General features: G+C 40.0%; 1 protein-coding gene across 27 annotated transcripts in view; it reads right to left on the bottom strand.

Annotated features, from left to right (window-relative positions):
• TACC2 (transforming acidic coiled-coil containing protein 2) overlaps positions 1-23,669 on the bottom strand; it is a 144,037-nt gene that overhangs the window by 12,530 nt on the left and 107,838 nt on the right. For 12 of the 27 annotated variants that reach the window (XM_082053889.1, XM_082053910.1, XM_082053913.1 and 9 more), the window contains 10 exons: positions 21,588-21,623; positions 20,091-20,151; positions 18,871-19,078; positions 15,135-15,196; positions 14,166-14,317; positions 13,254-13,425; positions 11,742-11,882; positions 10,810-10,890; positions 3,366-3,509; positions 2,403-2,479 (listed from right to left, as the gene is read on the bottom strand). In XM_082053889.1, the coding sequence (XP_081910015.1) occupies positions 2,403-2,479; positions 3,366-3,509; positions 10,810-10,890; positions 11,742-11,882; positions 13,254-13,425; positions 14,166-14,317; positions 15,135-15,196; positions 18,871-19,078; positions 20,091-20,151; positions 21,588-21,623 (1,134 nt within the window). Of the gene's footprint in view, positions 1-2,401; positions 2,480-3,365; positions 3,510-10,809; positions 10,891-11,741; positions 11,883-13,253; positions 13,426-14,165; positions 14,318-15,134; positions 15,197-18,870; positions 19,079-20,090; positions 20,152-21,587; positions 21,624-23,669 lie in introns of those variants that run through there. The other 15 variants (XM_082053891.1, XM_082053904.1, XM_082053897.1 and 12 more) reach the window with 11 other exon arrangements.

Below are 23,669 nucleotides of genomic sequence, written 5' to 3'. Positions count from 1 at the left end.
GAACATCTTAACCCTAGCGTGACATGCTGCATAGGCTTAACTTCTCATATTTTAGACATTCGGCCTACATATTGACTTCCTGCAATTTCATAAGTCATGAAAACACCAAAATCCAGGGCTACAAAGGATCTCAGAGGTCATCTGCTCAACTTTCCTTACTGAGGCGTCATCACACCTCCAAATAACCATATTTAAATGTTTCTTGCCTGACTTTCTTGTACCCTTGGATTATGGTACAGCTCACTAGGTTCCTCCAGCCTGATGTTTTTCTGGAAACTAAGCTGAACTCAGGATATTCCAGGCAGAGTGTGCAGGACTTGGGCAAAGGAGCATTGCTTCTCCATCTGTGAAAAGTGATACTTTTAAACTTGCAACTCGAGATAATCCCTTCACTCCTTGCTGATCATTATATCACATCTAATAGCTGGCTCTCTAATTTACAACACAAGGATTGTTTGAACATTTAATCTTCCAAGAGAAATTTTTCTCTGTGGGCGCTTGCATATTTTATAATTTTGTGACAACAGTAGTCAGATTTTTTTTTTCACCGGTGTGTTCTAGGGATGTACTTGGGGGAAATTTGGCTTAGGTAATGTGTTTTTTCTTTTCAAATCAAATTATATTGAGGGTGTAAACACACAGCAAATCGCCATGAGGAAGACGATGGAACAGATTTCCAGTGTGCCAGCTGCTCTCCTTTCATTAAGCAATAAGCAACCTCTGCCAGTGTCTGCCTGCACACAGGCAGTTTCTAGAGAACAGACCAAATTCCACACTTGAGCATGTGCTGAACGCTGAGACATTCCTCACATAATTCCTAATTTTATTCATTCCTTTTTCCTTCCTCAGTTTGACTACTTGCAGCATCTCCTCTCTGTTTTGCCCCATTAAGCATTTGAGCGCTGTGCCCGGGTTTTGTTTCCTTTCCCCAGCAGAGCGCAAGAGAGGTGAGAGAACTCAGCTGGGCACTGGGAGACTCCTTTTTTTCAATCTAAGGAAATAAAGCGGCTGCCCTTGTCTTGTGCAGACGCTTCTCTTCAGATGCTTTGGCTCAAATCCTATTCCAATCTGCCACGTGAGACTCCAGCATCCTTGCCAGTGTTTGCTGAGCTCTGTACCATGGTTCCCTTTTTCCCCTGTTCAAGTACAGTTTTCCTGGATATGAGCAGGAATTGCATCTGCAGGTCATGACCTGATAAAGCTCATTGGCTTTAGCTTAAAACCACAAAGACATTTAATTTTGGAAAGAAGCTGATGCTAGAACAGAAGTGATTTTGAAGAAAATGCAGTCTCAGAAGTGATCGCAGAAATTACTTAAAAGGAGGGTGCTAAAATAATCTTACACTTCTATTTATGAGTTAAGAGGTGGGGGTCTGTCTGTTTGAAAGTGGAAAATAACAGGCTTTAAAGACTCCACGAAGTACTTTTTATACACTATTTTTTACAATTAATGAGTCTCTCAGATTCAGATCGATGAAGAGGTCAAGCTCATTGGTAAGTTGTTCTTATGATATTACCACTGTGAAAAACAGAAAGGCTGAAACTTGCAACTGACTAAATGGGAAAAAATATAGTGATTCTTTGACAAGTACTTTGTTGTCATCATTGTGTGTGGCAGGACCTGGTCTGGGAAGGAAGTTCAAACCAGTTATGTTCCCAAATACAGATATTTAATGTAACAGAAACAGGTTTGCAAGGAGAAATAGAATATATTAGAACAACAGATACACCTAGAAGAAACAGAAAAGCTCAGGGTCCTTCTATCAGCTCTCAAATGGAGCAGCAAAATCCAAATTGCTTAACTGGAATCAAGCTTAGTGTGTGTAATGACTAAAGTTCATAGAAAAGGGTGCAGAATCTCTTTGAAAGTCAACACTCAGATGCCAGAGTGGTTCCCTTGCAAGAAATGTTTTCCTACTGACAAATGGGGTTTTGTTTTCTATTTTTAAAGAAACTTGTTTGAATAACCTCCCGGAGGAAGTATCTACTATTCACACCTATCTGCAAACCTTCACATTCTTTCTTCTGCTGGCAAAACTCTGTGGAGAATGAAAGTTAAACTGGCACGTGCACATCTGCCAGAAACGCCACTATGCAATCCACATCAGAATTCACAGCGCAAACTGGGCAAAATTCTTCCCTTCCATTCACCCAGGTTAAGACCCCTCATCTCAGTATTTTAAGGATAAAAATGAATTAGCAACATAGACGTTTTCAATGATTATGCTGAACAGTGGTGTCCACCATGCAGAACGATGACAAAATATCAATTTAGGATTAATCCAAAGCCTGCAGTTAAAAATAACTAAACTAATTCAGCTAACAAACCAGCTGTGCAGTCGTGGTACTCTGTGTAGTATCCACGCTCTGTCAGTGTGATCAGTGGCAAGTTAATAACCCACCTCATTTCCATCACTTCCCTTCTGCTTTCTTCATATTTCTCTTTCCACTCAGACACTTCTCTTTCCTTGGCCACAATCTGAAATAAAGAAAGTAAAAGAAAAATAAAAACGAAATTAAACCGAGTGATCCATTTAAGAGGAAATTAAATAAGTGTACCATATTTTATTTAATATCAAATTCAATTTAACAGAGGTATAGATTTCATAATGTTTTCAAATTTAAGCATCCCCAGTGATTTTTTTCCTTTTCAGACTGTGAGGTGCAATTAAAGAAGTTCAGATGTGAAATCCAGTTTCAAAAAACTAACTTAGGAAAGTAAATGCAATGTTCTTGTTTCATGCTTCATTCCTGATTACAAAAATGACACTTTTCAAGAAATAACATATTACACTAGACTGTGTCTGATTTGACCTGGCGCCATAATATCTCTGTACATGGTCCCATGGTTTGTCCTCTAAGGAGGTTCCACGGGTTCTGCACACTTATCTAGGGCTTCCTGTTCAGGAAATTTTATACCCAAAGGACTGCGCTCCTTTGTGCTCCCTTCATTCACACAATCTATCATAACGCTGGGAATATTCTAACCCTAGATTGTGCCCATTTTATCTTAGCCAGACTAATCTTAGATGTAACTTTGTAAAATAAATATTTTTATTCCTATTGATAGCATCTTGCAATTTTTATAGAATTACATAGCAATGTCAAGATGCACAGAGTGCACTTGGGGTAAAAACAATGAAGATTTATTTTCTTATAATGTCTGCTTTTCACTTATGTCAAAGAAGCAAAACTCGCAGCGTGGCACCTTTTGCCTTGGTAGCCTCTAGCGCGGCTTCAGCACAGCTGAGAATAGTTTCAACAACAGAGCAAGAGTTCGTAATATGAATCCTTTGGGAGAAAACAGGCAAGAAGGAGACCACAAGGGGCACATATTTCCTTTTCCAAACTCAGAAGGAAATTACCTCTGCTCTGGCGAGTCGTAGCGCAGAGTCCAAGTCTTGCTGGGGGTAGAGAAGAGCCGTGGTGGTCTCTGTGTCCGAGGCGCCGATCCGGGAGTACAGTGCACTTTTAGAGATGGACACATCTGCTGGGATAGCAGGTTCTCTCTGTGTGTTTATTTTTTTTTAAATACAAAGAAATGAACCATTAAATACGTGTGAAGCTCAGATGTTTTCTGGGTGTAGTGCTGGGCACCAGGGTCCTGAGCTAGGACTAGAATCCCGTGCACTGCTAAATTATAACAGCAATAACAGTGACAAGGAACTGAGTTCAGCTATCATAAAATACGCATTTCAGATCCACAATAAGCACTAAGAGAGCCATATTACCCTTACAGAGAGAAAATGAAGACAGCACTTTGCCACCAATATTTTAGGTTCCTATATTAAAAAATTCACTCCTTTCTGATGCAGAAATTTCATCAAAAATATTCACAAGAAATGCACATCAGCAGAAAAAATCACAATTGGGGGCAGAAACCTTGTTAAGAGGGATTTTGCTTCCATAAAAATAGATCAAGAAATCAGAAGCAAAGGGACAGCTCACTTTCTTAGGTCTGACCTGCCGGTATCTGTCATAAATGGTATTTCATAACAAGTGTGACTATCACACAGAATCATAGAATACACAGGTGATGTTGCTGCCCCACTGGCATTTAGCATGCGGTTAGTAAGTTAAATGAGGTTTTACTTGTAGCTACCAATTTTGCTTGTGTCAGCAGCCCAGATTAACTTGGGAGGAGAGCAGCACATGAAATGAGGAATGGAGCAAAAAAGCGGTTTGTGACACTGGGATGCAACGTCTTGCAAACAACACTCGAGGCACAAACAATTCAAGTTACAGCACGTTAAAAACAAGGAGATCATAAAAGACAGTTAGGAAGATTCTAAACAAAAAACCCCACCATATTTTTAGACACCATCTGTAGCAAACCCCTGAGAGCAGGTGCCTCTGCAGCAGAAGCACCACCACAGCTATATGTCCCCCTATATGTCCTTGTGTCCCCTGCCTACATTTTGCATCTCGTCATCAACCAACAGACATGTCCTGAATGCCCGGCTGGGTATTGCCTCTGGGAAACATGTTCTCTCAGCTGCTGTGGGGTCACCAAACGATTTTGGGGATGGAGGTGACCATATCCCCATGGCTGAGCTTCAATGTTCCTCTGTTAAATACGCACAGAACCGGCCAAAGGAACCAGGGTTACTGGGGAGGGGGATGAGTGGGGCGGATGGTACAGACACCGTGGGTATCACCAAATGCTGCTTCCTTACAGCACTGCGCTAAAACAGGCTAGAGAATAAAAAGGTCACAAAAAAATAAAATAAAGAAGTTTACTACTTCTTTTTTTAATTTTTTTGAAACCCTCATTGAAACCAAAGCAGGTAGCAAGTTGATGGCAAGAAGCATCTCTATGAGCTCTGTGATGTCTCCAGGCTCCAGAGCAGAGAAGGGGGATCCCTCCATGGGACCCTCACAACTACACTGCACCAGCACAGGCTACATCATCCTCAGGATAATTCTGGGGGATGGAGCCAAAGAACCTCCACATCAGGGGTTGAGGACCTGCTCTGGTCCCCTCATTGCCCAGGGACCCCTGGCAGCCTCAGCTCAGGGAGCACGGTGGGGATGACGGGTTTGGCCTTGCCCAGGGACCTGCTCTTCAACTTATTAAGTATTTTCCTTCCTCTTTATATGAAATCATCCCACCAGAAGAAGTTTCATAGGATCTTGTGTCTGAGTACGGCTGAAATTCCTCAAATTTCTGTGACCTAAGAAGATACTTCAGGTGGTACAGAATATTCAAACACGTTGACTCCAGCAGGGAGGACACAAATGCCCAGAACTCCCCCTCTCACTGTTTTTATACTCACAAGTCGCTTGCTAAGCCAGTCTCAAAACTGCATTTTAAAACATGGAAAGTGAACAGATAATGTCTGAATCAAGGTTCAGTCCTCCTCTCCACAATGTGCACACAAATAGGCCTCAGTAATTCAACACCACGTGCTCTTGTTTCAACACAGATAAAGCAAATTTTGTCAGATGCTGTTCCATAAATCATTCACTTGCTCACAGTTGTTCTTGCATGGCCTACAATAATAGGACGGATCCAAACCCACTGTTAATTTTGTTGCAATCGCTTCTGAGTTCTCGCATCAACCTTATTGAAGAAGCTTTATTAAAAACTACATAGAACACTCACTCGAGATAAACACAGGACTAGATGATCTGGATATCACAATGTGAAGAAACCACACCAGCAACATTAAAAGACTAGGCAAGAAAAACTAATTAGAGCAAGAATAAGCTAAACAGTACTGACAAAGCACCTTTATAATATGTAAGAGAATCTCACTAATTTGCTCTGTACTTTTAGTTCATTTTTAAACAGGGGAGTCAATCGATTACTACTTCTAGCATTTATGCAGCAGGTCATCCCTTCTCTTTTTTGCTACATTTAACCATGAAAACACAAAATAATGTTCAATGCCAACATAAGTAGGAGATACAACTTCAGATCTAGTGGTTTCTCCTACCTGAGCAGAAAGCATCACAAGATCTATCAAGATTACATAGCCTGTATTCTTGAAAGTATCTCCCAAAATACAACAACTATGCAGGAAAAAAATACATCTGGGACTCAAGCTCAGACATTTATGTAAATGCATAAATACAACACCACATGGTGCTGTTCACAGACCTGAGCAAAGCTAAAACAGTCAATAAATGAAATTATTGCTGGCTCAACTCAGTATCCTAACTTCAAAAAAAAGTACTTTAGTTCCCCCTCAAACACAGGGCAAAAAACCCCGAGAGATAACAAAGAGCCATTAAACCATCAAAGCTGTCCTCAAAAGAAAGGTCATCCTGAAGATCAATATGTTGAACTGCATCACATTTCAAAAGCCTCCTGCAGCTTATTTTGCTGGATCTCATGAAGAGATGGCTGGAAGATATTAATCGTAGCAAAAGAAACACAGATTTCCTTAAGCTTGTACAAAAACATGTGTCAAAGCAACTGAAAGGATAAGGAAAATCTTTAAGGAAAAAAGAACATTTAAAGCATTTAATAAATATTTATGCAATTTTTTTATATAGTGCTCAACCCATCCCTGTTTCTTCTAGTTCTCTCTTGCATTTGAATAAATTGTAAAAGAATAGTAATAGTGACATGCAAAACAACTTAAAATTTCTAAAAACCACTGTAAAAACTCTTGGAATTTAACCATTGAACAAAGACGCTTGTGGTAACGGTCCAAGCAGTATTGTCCTGACTCTGGAAACATCTCACACAAGTCCCACCCGGGCTGCTGGGTCCTCTCTTTGGGAGGAGAAATCAGTACAAGTCTGTGGTTTTATTTCAAAAGCCACTTTTACACAGCTCCAAACTGCTTTACAATTCACAAACTGTTATTTGCTGCCTCCAAATATTCCTATTGTGAGAAAATACTATAACCTGACCAACAGAATCATGGTATTACCCAAAATAACTGTCAATGCTTTAAGTTCAATGCCTAATGGCTGAGATGGTAAGCAGTTAATTGGCGTAATAATAAGTGTAGGGATTTGTAAGTCACTGAACCTCGCACAGAAAGATTAGTCTACAGGGGAATTACTACTAAATGTAGGTCACGGCAATTGCAGTGTAAATATTTGAGAGCCCAACGCACTTCTTCTCTTCCCAGCATCTTTTACAGAAACCAGATATCTGACCAGAAAGGGAATAAATGCACATTGATTAACCTGCTGAGGTTATCTCACTGCAAGAAGGTCAAAGTGAAAGAAAAGAGAAAAGGGCACTGGAATGAAAATGGAAACTAGTTTTTATGATACTGTTTAGAGGAATATGTATTTAGCCCTGCTGAAAATTAGCTTGCCCTTTAGAAGCAATCAAATACTGCTCGGGTGTGTATCAAATGAACTACTCTTGTAACTAATTGATGTGCGTGCAGACAGGTCAATGGAGGCAAAACACGACCTATTTGTGCTTAAAAATACATTGAAAAGCAAGTAAAATCCAACCATAAGCTCTCTGGTTGTTCAGTTTTACTAGAAAAAATTGTATCCCTGTTTGAAGGAAAAATTCTTCCCTCGGTAGCAGGAGAGCCCCCCAAAGCCAAGATGCACCAACCCCATCTGTTCCCAAACTTCTTTCAGCTTCTTTCTTTTACCTGGATCTTATTTCAACACCAAACTCTACATTGTCTCAGCATCTGTAGGGTGATGAACACAAACCCTTTCTGTTCACATTGTACCTATTAGAAAATGGCCACAGGACATCCTAACAGAGACTGTTTAATACAGAATTATTAATTCATCTCAATGCTGGAAGACAGAAATCTTTGGCAATGTAAAAATAGACGAGTAGCACTGCTGTTGTTGAAGTTCGTGGCTTTGGTTTGGGAGTGGCAAAATAACTGCCCTCTGCCCGAGAACAACAAACTGCACATTTTTATTCTCAGTCCTAGTACTAGCAGAAAATGCTTGTATTTAATCTTTATTTTAGGTGAGCTAACTTGCCGTAACAAGTTGCTGTGTCTTCATTTAGCATCCTATTCTTGTTACCCATTCTGCAATGGTTTAGCAAACATTAAATGTAATTATTCAACATTAAGAAAAAAAACTGAGGCTAGACAACCAGAAGGGAATTCTGCCAGTAACATCCAAATTTAAGTCATTGCAGTCATCTGCTGGATTCTATTATACTTAATCCAGGCCATCAGTCACCGTAGGTCACGAAGGTTGTCATCATAGGCTAATTTAACATTACAGCCTCCCACTGAAATAATAAAGTTACACAAGGACAAAAGTCCTTCCCAGCCTAAAATGACACATACGGTATTCAGCTGAAACCATTCCTATGACTTGGGGCTTTGTGAATGTCAAAATGCCACCGATTCTCTGTCAGAGGGTGGAGTTCTGCTTATTTTTCTCTCCTCATCTCTGCTTCTCGTTTTGGCTTCTTTGTTACACAGATTAATGGCATTTTCTACATAGTCACATGACATCTATTCCCCTTTCCCAAAGTTTAAGGAGTTCATAAACTTGTTCTAGACAATAGAAAATGCTGTAATAATGTTAAAAAGCATCTTTAAAATATAATTCCACATAATCAAACACATACTATAACACTTTTGCAGCTTACAAACTTCCCTGACTAACACACAAGAATTCCCAAACACACAAACCTATTATTGTCAGTCTAAAATGGTACAATTTGTGAGTTTCTGAACTGCTGGCTGGTAGCAAAAATACAGATATGTAACAGGAGTTTTTTGGATAACCTATGAAGAGCATCTAGGTATTATTACGTGTTTCAACTCAAGTGTTTGCTGGTGCTGAATATCCCGACAGCTGTGTGTGACAGCAGAGAGCTGGGAGGACAAGAAGGCAGAGAGAGAATAGGAGAGGATCTGGAGAGGATCCCACCTCACCCTCTCCTGACACCCACCACTCCAGAGCAAGGGGACATACTCACTCTAGGACTCAAACAGGAAAACGGTATTTATTTTACCCTCCTTTGTCCTTTGCATTCCTAATTAGAAGGTTACTCATGAAGTCAATGACACGTTTCTCTTGATTCAATAAAAGATGATAGCCGCATTCCTAAAAGCACCCATAAATATGTGAGGAATGAGTTTATTTTGGTAAGTGTACGTGCACCATGGAAACAGCTGGCTCATGGGCTACTTGAGGTAAGCAAAATAAATCAAATGTAATGATTCTTTTTTAATAAAATACAGTTAATCTAAAAAAACCCCACCATCTTTGCTTTTATGAACTAGCTACTTTAAGACTGATATTTAAAGCACCAAGAAATTCTACCCTATAACCAGCCCAAAAGCTATGATGCTATGAACTCAAGATGATATAGGACCAGGCTAAAGACTTCCCACTCATCTATTAATACAGTATAAGAAAAGTCACTGGAGAGGGACATGTCAGAAGCACATTCTGCTCATTTGGAATAAAATGTCTCCCGGCAGCAGCCATCCCATCAGCATCCCACTCAGCTCATACCACCTCCCAAGAAAGCCACTAACATTTCTGGCTTGACTTATTTATTAAAAGCACCACACAAGGCATCATCAGCCAGCTGTGCAACTGGCTAAATAACTGCTCAGCACATCAGAGCAAGCTCTTCATCCCACTCCAAAGACAGTGAGGACCACGTGCATCCCTAGAGCAGCGCAAAGCATCACTCTGAGGAGGCACCAGCCAGTATGACAAGTAGCAATAATAAAAACCAAAAAGGTTTAGATCTTCCTGAATCAACACACGTTGTGCGTTGGGAGGCCTTTCTTCACTGGGAGCTCTACAGTCCTTCCAAACCTGTTGTAGTCGCTTTCTTCACATGCCTAAGGCAGGGTTGATGGAATTTCTCACTTCTAAACCCTGAGGGTCAAGGTGTCTGATTTCAAGCTGAAAATACCAACAAAACGCAAAATGCCCCTACAGTCAAAATCTGTAGCATCTTTACAAGAAGTAGGTTTAGTACTCTTTTGCCATCAAATATTTTAGCTGTTTAGCCTGGAGAAAAGCAGGCTGAGGAGAGACCTTCTCGCTCTCTGCAACTGCCTGAAAGGAGGTTGGAGCATGGAGGGGGTTGGTCTCTTCTCCCAGGTAAAAGAAACTCAGTATGTTAAATGTCTTCTTGACTGCATTGATGACTGAATTGTCAGTCTTCAAGTGCACAAGTCTTATGAGGAGCAGTTGAGGGACCTGGGGCTGTTCAGCCTGGAGAACAGGAGCTGAGGGGAGACCTTCTGATCTCTGAACTGCCTGAAAGGAGCTTGGAGCATGGAGGGGGTTGGTCTCCCAAGTAACAAGTGATAAGATGAGAGGAAATGGCCTCAAGTTGTGCCAGGGGAGGTTTAGATTGGATATTAGGAACAAACTCTTCCCGGAAAGGGTTCTCGGGCATTGGAACAGGCTGCCCAGGGCAGTGGTGGAGTCACCATCCCTGGAGGGTTTTAAAAGGCATTTAGACGAGGTTCTTAGGGACATGGGTTAGTGCTAGAGTTAGGTTAGGTTATGGCTGGACTTGATGATCCTGAGGGTCTCTTCCAACTGAAATGACTCTATGATTTTAGGACAAATCCTGCTGCAGGCCGAAGACAAATGGCCACGTGGTTGCAGAACGTCTCTCCTGCAAAAGGTATGTGCCTACTTCTCGCCTTCGAATTCGCCTCTTGTTAAGGTGGACGTAGCGGAGCTCTGTGAGCGGCGCGGGTGGCAGCAGTTCTGTGGGCAGGATGGCTTTCTGCATGCTGCTGGGTGTCACACGGGGGTGCGCCCAGCTTGGCGCCGCACTCTGAGAGCCTGAGTTACCTTGTTAGACACAAAGCAGCACTCGGTTTCTTAGTCTGTGCACTCACACACCCGTGGCAGGCACTGAACGGGTACCTCGGAGCGGAAAGAAGACAGGGCAATCTGCCTGGCTAACTTCAGCGCTTCTATCCTCATTGCGGCAAACTCTAACTCCTCCTGGCAAGTGTTTGGTTATGAGCAATCCACAGGAAAAAAAATGTATTAAGAACAGAGCAAAAAATGCTTAATACATTAAAAAATTAGGATGTTCTATTTTAATGTATAATTCCTGGGTGATAAACACATCTCACATTCCTTTCATTGATATAAAACTCCAGTTTTTGGTTAGTCTTGAGGCAGATGTATAGACAATCAATTTTTATCATGGCATAAGTATGAACAACACTTCGGGTAAGGCAAATATGTTTTCCAAAGCTAAAGCTGTTTTTCACAGACTCCTGTCCTTCCATTTTTATTTTATGTGAATTTATGCCTCTCAATTCAACCTTTGCTGTTTTAAAATTTCATAAATATTCTAGAAAATATGTTCTGTTACAGAAGTGCACTGCAGATCAATTTTTTTATCCTAGAAGAAGCCATGCCAAATTCTGCATTAAATCGGTCACCAGAAAAACAAAGCCTAGTTTTCAGTTCAGCAGAATAAGGGCCTAAATCTCTGAAAATGAGTCTATACATACAGACCTACTAAGGCCAAGTGTCAACAACTCTCCATACATCATGTCCTGTGTTTAAGCTAAAAAGATTTGCCTTATAAAGACTTGTGGAAAATTTATACATCAGTGGTATAGGACAGCTGAAAGTGTTGATGAAATTTAAGTTTAAATTATGCATTATATGAATTAAACTAAAATATCTCTGTTCCTTAAGTTCCTGAAAGGCCAAAGTTACTGTTGAAAGAATCTAATAATTATTTTGCTTTTTTCCCACCTTCCCCCCAAGCCACCCCCAGCCCTTTCTGCCTGTGTTTTGACAAACTTAAAAGTGACATTTATATTTCTGCTACATACCTGAAGTTTCTGAGCAAATACCGGGGGGTTCTTTTCTGCTAAGTCAGGATCTAGATATTCGGGCTGATCACATATTGAGGTTTTCTTAGATATCCTATTGAGAAGAGCATCAGCAGAGACAAAGGAGTCTTCAGGAGATGTCTAAAGGGGAAGGAGGATACAGAATAATTAACATTTTGCCCAATAGTTGACACCAAAAGCAACATACCCATCTGCAAATCTTTGATTCCTAGTAATTTCATGCCCCTCTGAAAATAACTTTTGAATACATGGTTCATAGGTGTAACAGAAAAACATTAAAAACAATTCTTCCCAATTTAAAAGCTGAGTAAATTTTCCAAGACTCACATGAAGTAACTTTAGGACCTCTAAAGCAACAGCTCTCAAACCATGGACCACAGCCCACTCTCAATACTCCAACAATAGTTTTCAAACAGTTACCATAGGTTTTGTTAATAGAAAAGCTTATGTTCAGTTCAGGCATCTCTAAGGCAGTCTAAAAGCTTTGAAAACCATCAACACTGAGGGGAACCTCAGCAAGGCTCTTTTTGCAGCCTTTACAAAGTCTTTTGCTGCTTACTGGGGATAAACTAAGTTATGTTCACAATTACAACATGATCAGGAAAAATCCACAGTATGAGAGTGGACAGAATTAGAATGACCAAAACAAGACCTCTGGGATTTGAGTACCCAGGACTCCCTGCATTAAGAAAAATAACCAAGCTCATAAACACGTATTTTGTGAGATGGTATCAACAGCATCGTTAATATAAATTAAGCATAGTTTTTAAGTGAGCCACTTCTTATTTTGATTGCTCCGTAAATATACTGTCATACAGCTTAGCATGGCTATTGCGGTAGGCATTTGAGAAACAGGTTTGCCTGGAAAAGTGGAGGCTTTGAGCGAAACTTGAAGAATTTGAGAACCAGTGCTCTGAATTCTGTATGCCGTGAGGGTTGGAAGCAAGGAAGGGCCCAGCACTAGTTCGAATTCAACCCAGAGAGGCCACTGAAAAAATGATTTCACTGCAAGCTGGAATGAGTTCTAATGATCAAAAAGTGAATTTTACATTATCAGCATCAGATGACAATGGTTCACTCAACAGTTTATAGAAAACGTGAAAGAGCAGCTGTTCTTTCCCACCAAATATTTGAGATTTCACAGTAGATGCAACACAACAAATCAGGTCTATGTTTATATAAAACCTTTTCATTTGATATAAGAAATATTCCTTCAAATATTGGGTCAACACACAGTGTAAAAAGGCCTGTGTGAGAATAAAAGCACTTCAGAGTGCCATCTTGGAATAAATTATCACAAGAACATGTTAGAAAATTCTTCTGAATTCCACCAGTTCCATCAACCTACCTCCCTCATTTGGGTCCTTTAAGATCTTTAAATATCAGGTTGAGTTTCACTCTACTTGTGAGATACACCTTTGCTACCTCTTAAATGACAAGAGTACTTTCTGCGGGAAAACTATTCCCAAACTCTAATAACAAATAACTTACTATCTCAATAGCCTCTGGAGTTGTTCCTAGGGTCATGGGCTCTAGGTCTTTCTGCTTTGACTTGTCGGGTGACTGTAAATGTGCCTCCTGGCTGGCAGCGAGGACTCGGGAAGCTGGATGTTGTATTTTCATTCCAGAGGATTGTTGGGCTTCAGAGTCTTCGAAACTTGACCTGGAAAAAGATTGTGAATGTGCTGTCAGGCTAGAGCACAAAGCCCTTACAATTCTGCTTCTGCTAAACAACGAAGCAAGTCCTCTTCATTATTTTCATGTGTATATATTTTTATATCCACGCATTGTTTCAACTCAGCTTTATATCATTATATCTCATAACACTTGGCAATATCCGTTCAAAGCAATGCACCGGAGTAATCTAAATAAAGCCAATTCCATCAGAAATGTTATGCACATTCCTTAAATATTTCTCACTTGCCTTTTACCCCTTTCTCATTGTGACCTGCATCTCTCCCAACAAACAACTTTTACTAACAAGAACAGATGTCCTTAACGAGCAAAATTTGTGGAAGTAAATACAACCCCCACATCCTGTTCTTATGAACTAGACTCTTTGTTCAGAACAGATATCTAGGAAAGGCCAAGTGAAAAGTTGCAGTTAGGAGATTTCTAGATTGACATGAAAATGACCTTAGTATATGAGAAAAAAAGTGTAAGTAGGAAACCACAGCCTAGTGAAACAGTCGCCACTGTGACTATTTAGTAAGAGTACAAAGGAGAAATACATGTCCTTATTCCTTCCCATTACAAAATTTCTGTATCTTTGCCCTCTATTCTCTATATCATATGTGTACACAGATGGGAATCTATTTTTAAACAAACAACTCGGCAACACAGAAGCAGAGAGAGGAAGAATTGCCTGTGTACGTGCTATGATGTTAACCCTTTTCCATATACCCATTTCCATGGCCGGATTTGCTTGCAGCGACGTACCCTGAGCACGGCGTGGTGGAGTCAGACAGTCTGATGGGAGGTGATTTGACTGGGCTCTCTTGCTGTGCATCAAACATTAGGTACAAAGACTGTTTCTTCGGGGTGTTATCATCCTGCTAGCGACAGGAAAAGAAAGACTCATTAAGCAACTCAACCGTTCTCCATCAAAGCTAATTCAGGTCACCAAAGCCTATAAGTGACCAAATGACTTGACAGGCAACGAATAATACATGGCTGTAGTCTACATTGATACTGGGATTCCCTTTAAGGAATAAACTTTTAAAGAACAAACCCTAAACAGTTCAGTCTTTGTAATGGCTCTTCCTCTCCCAGTTCGGGGTTAATCAGATTTCTGGTCCTGTCAGGCAGGAGACATCCCTTGACTGAATGTGTTACTAAAATATTCATTGAAACCAATGTTATTCTCATCAGTTTAACATACATGCTGATTTTTCTAACTTCTGCTGTGGATATGCCCCCATTGAATCTAGTCAAGCTATCAAATCCATGAATTAAATAGAAGAAAGCAAAACGTCTGATAACATATAGTGCTGCATTCCATATTTCACATTCATTCTATATTCCCTCCTGATTCCCTCCATCTCCTTAAAAGTTTTACTCTCAGTTTGTTAAAACAGTTCAGTAGCTTGTGTAGACATTGCTGGAAATACTGATTTGCTTTTAATCTCCAGAAAGAACTACTATGACGCAAGCTTAAAAATAAAATACTAAGATGGAACAAGCTCTACAGGATACAGGACAATAAAGCACATGCAATTTACCCCAGTTACACCAATTTAAAGGAACTGGTTTTGCAAATCTGCTGCAGGCACATGATAATTAATTTAAGGGGTAGGGAGGCTGATGGCATTATCAGGATAGTCAATTATGACAGGGGAATGCAAATTAATGGAAATGGAAGTGAGAACTTACAGGCACAGAGGAGCCTATTTTCTCCATATATTCTATTTCATATGAGTTGCCATATTCCAATTCTGCAACAGAGAAAAAAAGAGCCATTACATACATGCTGTGAAATGATTTTTTGCAGAAGTAAATGAGATCTCTTCTCTTTCACAAGGGTCATTCCCGCTCTGCTCAATAATTTTCTATGAGGTATTAAAAGCAGAAGGTGCATTGATTTTCATCAATTTTCAACGATGTACCTGTGCCACATTTCAGGCAAATTCATTTGACTGAAAAATTTCAGCTTTATCAATTTGCTGAAGATTCTGCCCCAGGGGCCAGAATATTAAGAAAGTTTCAGAGTGCTCCCAGAGCACCCATAACTTTCCTCTATCATGTTATCACAGAAAACACTTTTCAATAATTGCTAATGCTGGTACCAGTTTTCTTTAATGTATACAAGAAAATTTTATAAACTGTGGAGAAATTAAGTAACTTTGTGTTTATCACACAATCCTTTATTCAAAAAGATTATTCCTCTATCAATTAAGATAAAAAGATACATAAAATACCTGTGTGCTCATTGGACAAGGGGTGAGACAACAGCCTGGCTTACTGGGCTGCTTTCACATTTTAGGTTCAGAGGAAAAGCCTAAGGCAGGAAGATTTACAAGGGACCTTAAATCTGAACTCTAATAAAAATGCAAATCTTTCCTGCTTCTCTACTTCTAATCTCCTAATTACACTGGAAGAAACAGCCAATATTTCTTTCCAATCCGTGGTCATCCAGTAGTGATCTGATCTAGACACAGACAGATAAAAATGAAGCAAAAGGAAGAGAGAACACACCTTCCTGCTCCCAAATAAAAGCAAAGACTTTGTTCAATGACACTTTAATTTAAAAATTAAAAACATCATTGATTTGTCCTAATGCTGTGTTGTATTCTGTTTTCTTGAGTTAATTCAATAAATCACTTGTATAATTTCATTTCCATTATAGATAAATTCTAATGAATGGCACACTAGCATTTATATTATGATAAAAGTATGTGCTAAAATTCAGGAAGATAGAAACCATCACTAAAATGTTTGTTCTTTAAAAAAAACAAAAAACAACCCTAAAGATAATTTCTTATCTGTTTTGTTAAAAAAAGAAATTTTCAAAGGTTGCAATGAGAGTTCACAATGCTCAAATATTTTTTTCTAATAAAAAGCATCAGAGAGTACAAGCGCTAATTGTACAAGTCTATGTGTTTTGTTGAACCACCACTGGAGAGGAACAGTCACAAACTCTCAGTACCTGGCATGGGGAAGATATTATTAGTAAAATGTCTAAGTGGAGATAATGCTATAATAGCAGGCTTGTCATGTTTAAATTCTTAGCACCATGTATTTTTAATAGTAGATAGGGAGCCAGGTAAGATGGAAAAGCTCCTGGTGCCAGATAGAAGCTTCTTCCTAGTGAAAGCAAAACCAAAACCGAAACGATGAATTCAAACTACCTACGAGATTGCAGGAGAAAGCATGAAATACCAGATCACAGCATCACTTCAGTAACTGCCTTTCTGTATTTCATTTATCTACACGCAGACCAGTGAGGTGCACGGTCAATGTTTTTGGGGCAGCTTTATGATCCCAGAGACATCCCCCTGAGCTCCCCAGCAGGATCATCCCTCTGGCTGGTAGCAGCTTTACAACTGCAATCCAAACCAGCTTTGGGGACAACGCAAATTTACTGATGTCAAAGAGGCAGAACACAGATGGAAACACTTCAACGAGAAAAAAAAAGTGATAAGACGGCTCGCTAAACGCAGTTTGTTTTGTCTCATTGCTCTTGGAAGTTTCCAGCGTAAGTAGATACGATCTTCTCTCCTGGGTATCTCCTCTGAGACATCATCTCCAAAATCTTAGGCTCAGGTTATCTCTATACATTCAAAATTAGAAATGCCCAGGATATCCCCTGAAGTAAGATAATTATCTTTTATAAATATATATGATACACTTACTAAGTGATGTCCTCCAACTCCTCCCACAAATAGCTGCAAGATTACATCAGAATTTTCTGCTAATAATTACTGCTTATTTATGGTCTGTGCAGCATGAAAATGGCAGCAGTTATAAGCAGCGAGTGCAACAGATGAGAGCTGGATGCACTGGCTGACTCAGGCTGTACCTGCACAAAAGCCGCGTTAGGTTACAGGATAACCCTTGTACTAGTATGTGGGAGGGGTAAAAATGTTCACACTGAGAAACAGCCCTGGAATTACTCAAAAATTTCTCAATGCTGCAGGAACAAGACTGTCAAGAGAAAAAACCCAATTATTTTTAAGAGACCTGAAAAGCGGAAAAATTGTTGATTATAATTAGCATGTAATCTGACACTCCGACTATACTATGCAGCATACATGAGACCAGACAATTAGCATTTAATTAGAAGCTTTACTCACTTTCTTCTATCCACTTTGATAGCTAAAATGATTGCCTTAGAGTATCTCTCACTATCCTTTTGTTCCATTTCCTTCCATATCATTTTCATTTTCCCAGATTTGGGGGGCTTATTTTCTAAAAAATATTTCTTCAAATTATTTTTTTTAATACAAATGAAATAGAGCCTATTTTAAAATTTATAACTTGACACTAAAGCCAAATGAATTTATCCAGACTGAAATACTTATCTGTAAAGAAGACTCAAAAGATTTCCAGAAGGCCCAGGCCATGCAAACATATAAGCATGTGCATATGAACATACGCGGTCCTGTTAAAAGCACTGGGATTATTCACACCTTTAATGCAAAACACATTTGACATAAAAGCTTAGCAGTTCTTCATTAGGCAAAAAATCCTCAGTCCCAGTCTGAAACGGCAGAAAGCAGCTTTAATGGTAGATTGGGACATGGGTTGAAGGTTAAAGAAGAAAAGGAAATTCTGACCAAGAAGAAAACGTTTAAGCCAAGTTAAACTTGTGCGTTCTTCCCATCCACAAAGCTGAAAATCGGCCCTTGGAGCAGATGTTGCAAAGCAGAATTCCCTCTGGTAACCCCAAGAAGGGCCACACACGCGTTTTCTAAATTTCCTCCTCCACATTACACAGACCTGGAATGATGGTTCTCTTAACAGAAAGTTCCAGCTTTAGCTCGGAACTGCTTACAGGAAGATACGACAGGAAAAACCTTAATAAGCTTATCTAGAAGGAAATGTTATCTGGCATGGGAATAGTAAGTAGATAACGGATGGAATATCCTGGACATTTTTTTGCATAAAGATACCTGGGTCCTAGGAACCTGGAGAAGAGATGGCATGTTAAGGGTCTTGTTGCATTATACAAACATTACTCCTTGAGCAGAGTTTTATCCTGGGACCTTCTCCCATTCAGGTTAGAGGAAAAGACTTGGGTAAAATCAGTATTACAGTGTCTCTGGATCCAAGAGGACTAACCCAGAGCGGTACCAGACCCCAGTCTCCTGTGAAAGCATGGAGAGAACAGAGCATATCTACAATTAACCATCCAAAGGAAGCAAAAGCCCTTTATCATTTTCCTTTAAACTTCTTCTCTACTCTTGACAACTCAAGATAGGACTATAGGGGTCATACATTCAGCTCCCCATAACTGCCAAGTTTCACAGACTGGTCCAAAGAGCATCATTTTTTAGGGTTCCCAAACAATACAGTTCACATTGAGCAAAGTATAACCTTGAATGAAGCAAAACCCCTCTCTCAATAAATATAACATTAGCTGGATGCAGAAAGTCCCTGTAGAGCATACCCTCTGTGGGAGAGCTGAATTTAGTCTCATTAACGAACGTAGACAGATCAGACGGTTGTGGGTAATCCTGCTTATCCGTGTTCAGGTCCACGGTCATGCAGGTCCATTTCTGACCCGTCACTGAAGACGCCAGTTTCTCCTCATCTGTTGCATGAACCACCGCGGATATGACAGGAGGTGTTTCTGGAGTAGGCAGCGGAGTGGGATCCTGCAGAAAACAAGCGCCAGTTAATTCCGTTATCTTTCATTAACACGTTGAATAGTCAACTCCCTAAATTCCTCTGCAGGATGGCTGTCATCTTTTTAATTCTGTCCTAAAGAGGAAAAATATTTAAATACTTCATTTAGAACTCTACTAGCAGCAAGTATTCCCAGTACAACCAAACCCTTTGATGATAAACACTCGTATTGCAAAGCTGACTTGATAACAGGGAAGAAAGAAAACCCAGAGCCATTTAAATCTGTTAGGCACTTGACATAAGTGGCACAACCAAAGCTTTTGACTGCCAAAACTGACTTTTTAGGCTTCTCTCATGGGAGCAAGTTTTCACGGGTCTGCAAGGGCATGAACCCTTTTCTTCAGTTCTGGGCTGTCACGCAGCACAAATAAAAGGGGAGGATGGATAAGAGGAAGATGAAGAGCAGCATAGAAGCAGCTGAGCCACATCAAAACACTCAGGCCTTTGTAGGCAGAACAGCTTTTGTTAAATTCTCTTCCAAGAAAACCACCTGCCGGCAGTTTACAACAAGGAATAAAACCATCCAAGCACATGTTCCTGGTAGGTCAGCCCACTTGTTTTATTTCTATTTCCCTTCCAACCCACCAGTTTGATGTATTTAGTTTCTTTCTTTCTAACTTAAAAATTCCAGGATGGATAGTAATGTCTAGTTTTCCACACAACTGATTTAAGATATTCATGCACATTGTCGCTCCATTTTAACATAGGACTTCGCAAAGTACACGCATTAATAGTCTAACCAGAATGCCCAGGGCAAATACTAGATCTAATGTACATTGTACACACGCTTCTAGAGGCCAAAAGTTTGATACTTTATGATTGTAGCCCAATGTGCTATAATTGAACAGCAATATGCTTATATTCTTTACAAAACCTCTTTTTTTATTAAATGTACAATTCTACCATTAAAGAAATCAAATTTCCTTCTTTTGTCCCTACAAGAACACAAATTACGTGCATCAAAATAAGGGGCTACTTTACCTGCGAAGGAGGATCAGACAGCGGGGATCTTTTTGGCGATTTTTTCACCCTAAATGTATCACTGAAAAAAAAGTTAAAGCAGTTAATATGGTAATACCGATAGAACTGGGTCATTTCACACTTAGCAAGAGACAGCCACAGACAATGCAACCTCTGTAAGCCCTTCTGCTTTCAAATCCCATCCGTTAGGCAGCAGCACCACAGAAAAACATGCCATAGGTTGATATTCTTGTCATGCACTTGGAACAGGCCTCAGTTCCCAAAAAAGCTGAGAAAAGCAGGATTGCCATATTTTTCATGCCAGCTGCTGACACGTTTACAGAGCGATTGCAATTCAAATCCCTGTTCCAGCACAGAGTGGCCTTAAACAAATTATTTAGCTTCTGTCTGCTTCCGTTTCCCATCTGAAAATTAGATCTAAAACACATCTTTAAATGAGAATTAAAACTGGGATGAACTCGGGCAGTAAGGTGCAATGACCCCATAAATCACTAAGCATAAAACTGGTGTGCTTTGGATGAACTACAGAAACCCAGCTGAGGCAGACGCTGCTTTCAAGATGCCAGAACAAAGCTTTATCATCACAAATGTGCAGAACAGACCCCCTCCCTCTTCAAAACACCAGAAAATATGGCAATTCTGCTTCCAGTTCCCCCGAGAGCTCACAGGGCAGACTGGACACTGTAGCCCTTCAAAATCCCACAGGTTTCAATCAGGCAAAAGGAATGAAGAATATAGATTATGTCTTGGTGTATAACAGTGAATGTTGTGTTGTGTTTATTCACAATTGGTTAAAAATATTTTCTAACAGGGAAATAAACCAATTATCTACTTGTTCTCTTGATGTTGCTGGAGCTATTCAAAGATGTTTTTGTTACTAACTAGAAAAGGGGGAAAAAAACACCAACAAACTCACTGATAAAGATGTTTGCACTGAGATGCAGAGGCAAAAATTACTGCCCACCAGCTGATCCCAGATCAGCAATGGGAAGATCAATACTAGAAATTACAATGGGTTTCAATTGTTAGAGGCTAAATCAATATCACATCTAGAAGGGAAAATAAATTGGACAGCTGAATATTGGAGTGTTCAATGCTACTAATTATCTAGTTATGACGCTAGAAGTAATTAGGATAACTTAGGCCTTTAAGAAAGAGAAACACTTTATGAAGTATTTACAAACGACTGATTGTGCAATGTTGTTGTACCGCAGTAGAAATAAAACTTTCATATTTTAGCTCAAGGATACAACATCTATACAGTTTTGAAAAAAGGCTCATCTTTGATAGGCAAACAGATAATGAGGCAATAAATTCCTCAAATTCATTCACAGCCAGGCATCTTAAAATAGCTTTCAAATGTGCCAGTGACGTGACATAGTTAACATAAAAGATTCATGCTGAATAATAACTGTTCATGCTGCAAAATAAATAAGTAAAATAAAAGAGGCCATAAATCAAAGAGGAAACTTGAATTGTTAGCTTAGAACTACTTACAACAGAGAACATACAGACATCACATCTTCTACCATCCTAAGACAAATAAGACAAAGAAGAGAGAGACAGACAGAAGGAACTGACAAAAAAGATAAACCTACAAATACTTGGTTAATGTTAATGTGTCAAGGCAATCTGATCATGCACATTTTCTACCTGTATAATCTTAACCTCTACTTTTTGTTGTGAAATACACGGAGAGAAAAAAAAAATTCATCAAGTCCTTGAATGTTTTTAAATTTAATGTTATATTTTTGACACACTTTCATCTTACAAAACATATTTTTCAAAGCAGAGGCCTCTGAGTTAAGTTTCTATCAACATTCTAACTGTCCTTGCCTAGCCTGACTGCAGCCACCTGCTTTCTTTTCAAAACACAGTATTTGTTATTATATGGGATGTAAAACTGTTCTTGAATGGCAGCTAAGCTTAGGGAAAGAGCACAGTTGTGCCAGGTGTTTTCATATCTGCTGGTTTGTTACGACAATACAGAAAAAGTTACCAGACCATTTCAAATTATTTACCTAAATCTAGAAAGAAAATGACATTTCTTTAAATGTCATCTGTTTTTTAAGCCTAACTTTGTGTTCTGACAGAACAAATTGCCCTGAAAACTTTGCCAAGTGATCAAGGCTACAAAAAGTTTTCATCTACTTGTAAACTTGGCAGTTTTTGCTCGGCACTCTCGAAAGCTGGCACCTTCTGTTTCCAAACACAACCTCCAGTCATCCAACCATGTCGAGACCAATGTCTATACAAGAAACCTATTTTTACCTATCACCATAAGCAGGAACTCAAGTAGCATCATCTGCTCTTTTGTTCAGTATCACCTGAGCAGGCAGATCTATCTCAAAACAGCTCAGCACTTAGGTACAGAACCAGAGATTAATGTCATGGTCATAGAGTATTTTGGGTTAGAGGGACCTTCAAAGGTCACCCAGTCCCACCCCTGCCATGAGCAGGGACATCTTCACGGGTTAGAGGGACCTTCAAAGGTCACCCAGTCCCACCCCTGCCATGAGCAGGGACATCTTCACTCAGCTCAGGTTGCTCAGAGCCCCGTCCAGCCTGGCCTGGGATGTCTCCGGGGATGGTTCATCCACCACCTCTCTGGGCAACTTGGGCCACTGTTTCACCACTCTCAATAAATAATTTCTTCCTTAAATCTAGTCTAAATCTCCCCTCTTTTAGTTTAAAACCATCACCCCTTGTCCTATCACTACAGGTCATGCTAAAAAGTCTGTCCCTATCTTTCTTCTAAGCCCTCTTTAAGTATGGAAAGGCTGCAATAAGGTCTCCCTGGAGCCTTCTCTTCTCCATGTTGAACAACCCCAATTCTTGAATTCATGTCAAGCCACCATCTCTTCTAAAAATCTCATCTTTTCACATGAAAGTCAACACTTAGACTGCTGCAGGTTTCATTCCAGAATAAAAAAAATATTATTTTTATTGCTTTAACACAAGCACATAGCACAAATTCAAAGCAGTACAGGCTTAGCAAGAGCTTAAACTCATGCCTGGCTTCTTCACCTCCCATAGATTTAATTTAGAAATTGCTACCCTTCTCTATAAGAAACACATTTTCAAACTGCCCCTTGCAGCCAAAGCACTTTGCACTGGCTTCCCCCTCCTGTCCCACCAAAACAACAGCACCAAGCAGGGTCCTGCGCCTTCTCCCTGCCCGGCCAGGGGTCCTCCTGCACTGGAGTGATGCCGAGGGCCCTTTTGGTGAGGAGAGGAAAGAAAGGCAGAAAAAAATAGAGCCACTGCTTCCCCAGCACCCTCCAACAAGCCTCAGGCTCATTTTAAAAGTATTATGGCTCCAGGCTGTGCTGTGTATTAATATGTAGATTCTCTTCTTAGTTAGAAACCACTTGCAAAAGTAGGTTATGGGGGTGCAGTGGGCGGACACCTAACACAACATGGTGAAATTCTTCCCAGGCAAGGGTTGGGAATTCCTCTAAACCCCCTGACCGAATAACCTGGAAGCCCTGCTCTAGTGGTGTCACTTCTTCCACCACGATAAAGACCAGCGGTGAACTATGTGACTGTAGGACAGAGCCTTCCCACGATGGATTGTCC

Source organism: Streptopelia decaocto, assembly GCF_964273445.1.
Source record: "Streptopelia decaocto genome assembly, chromosome: 5".
NCBI classification, from domain to species: Eukaryota; Metazoa; Chordata; class Aves; order Columbiformes; family Columbidae; genus Streptopelia; species Streptopelia decaocto.
The sequence above is the reverse complement of the archived record's forward strand: the minus strand, read 5'-3'. Positions and strand labels throughout refer to the sequence as shown.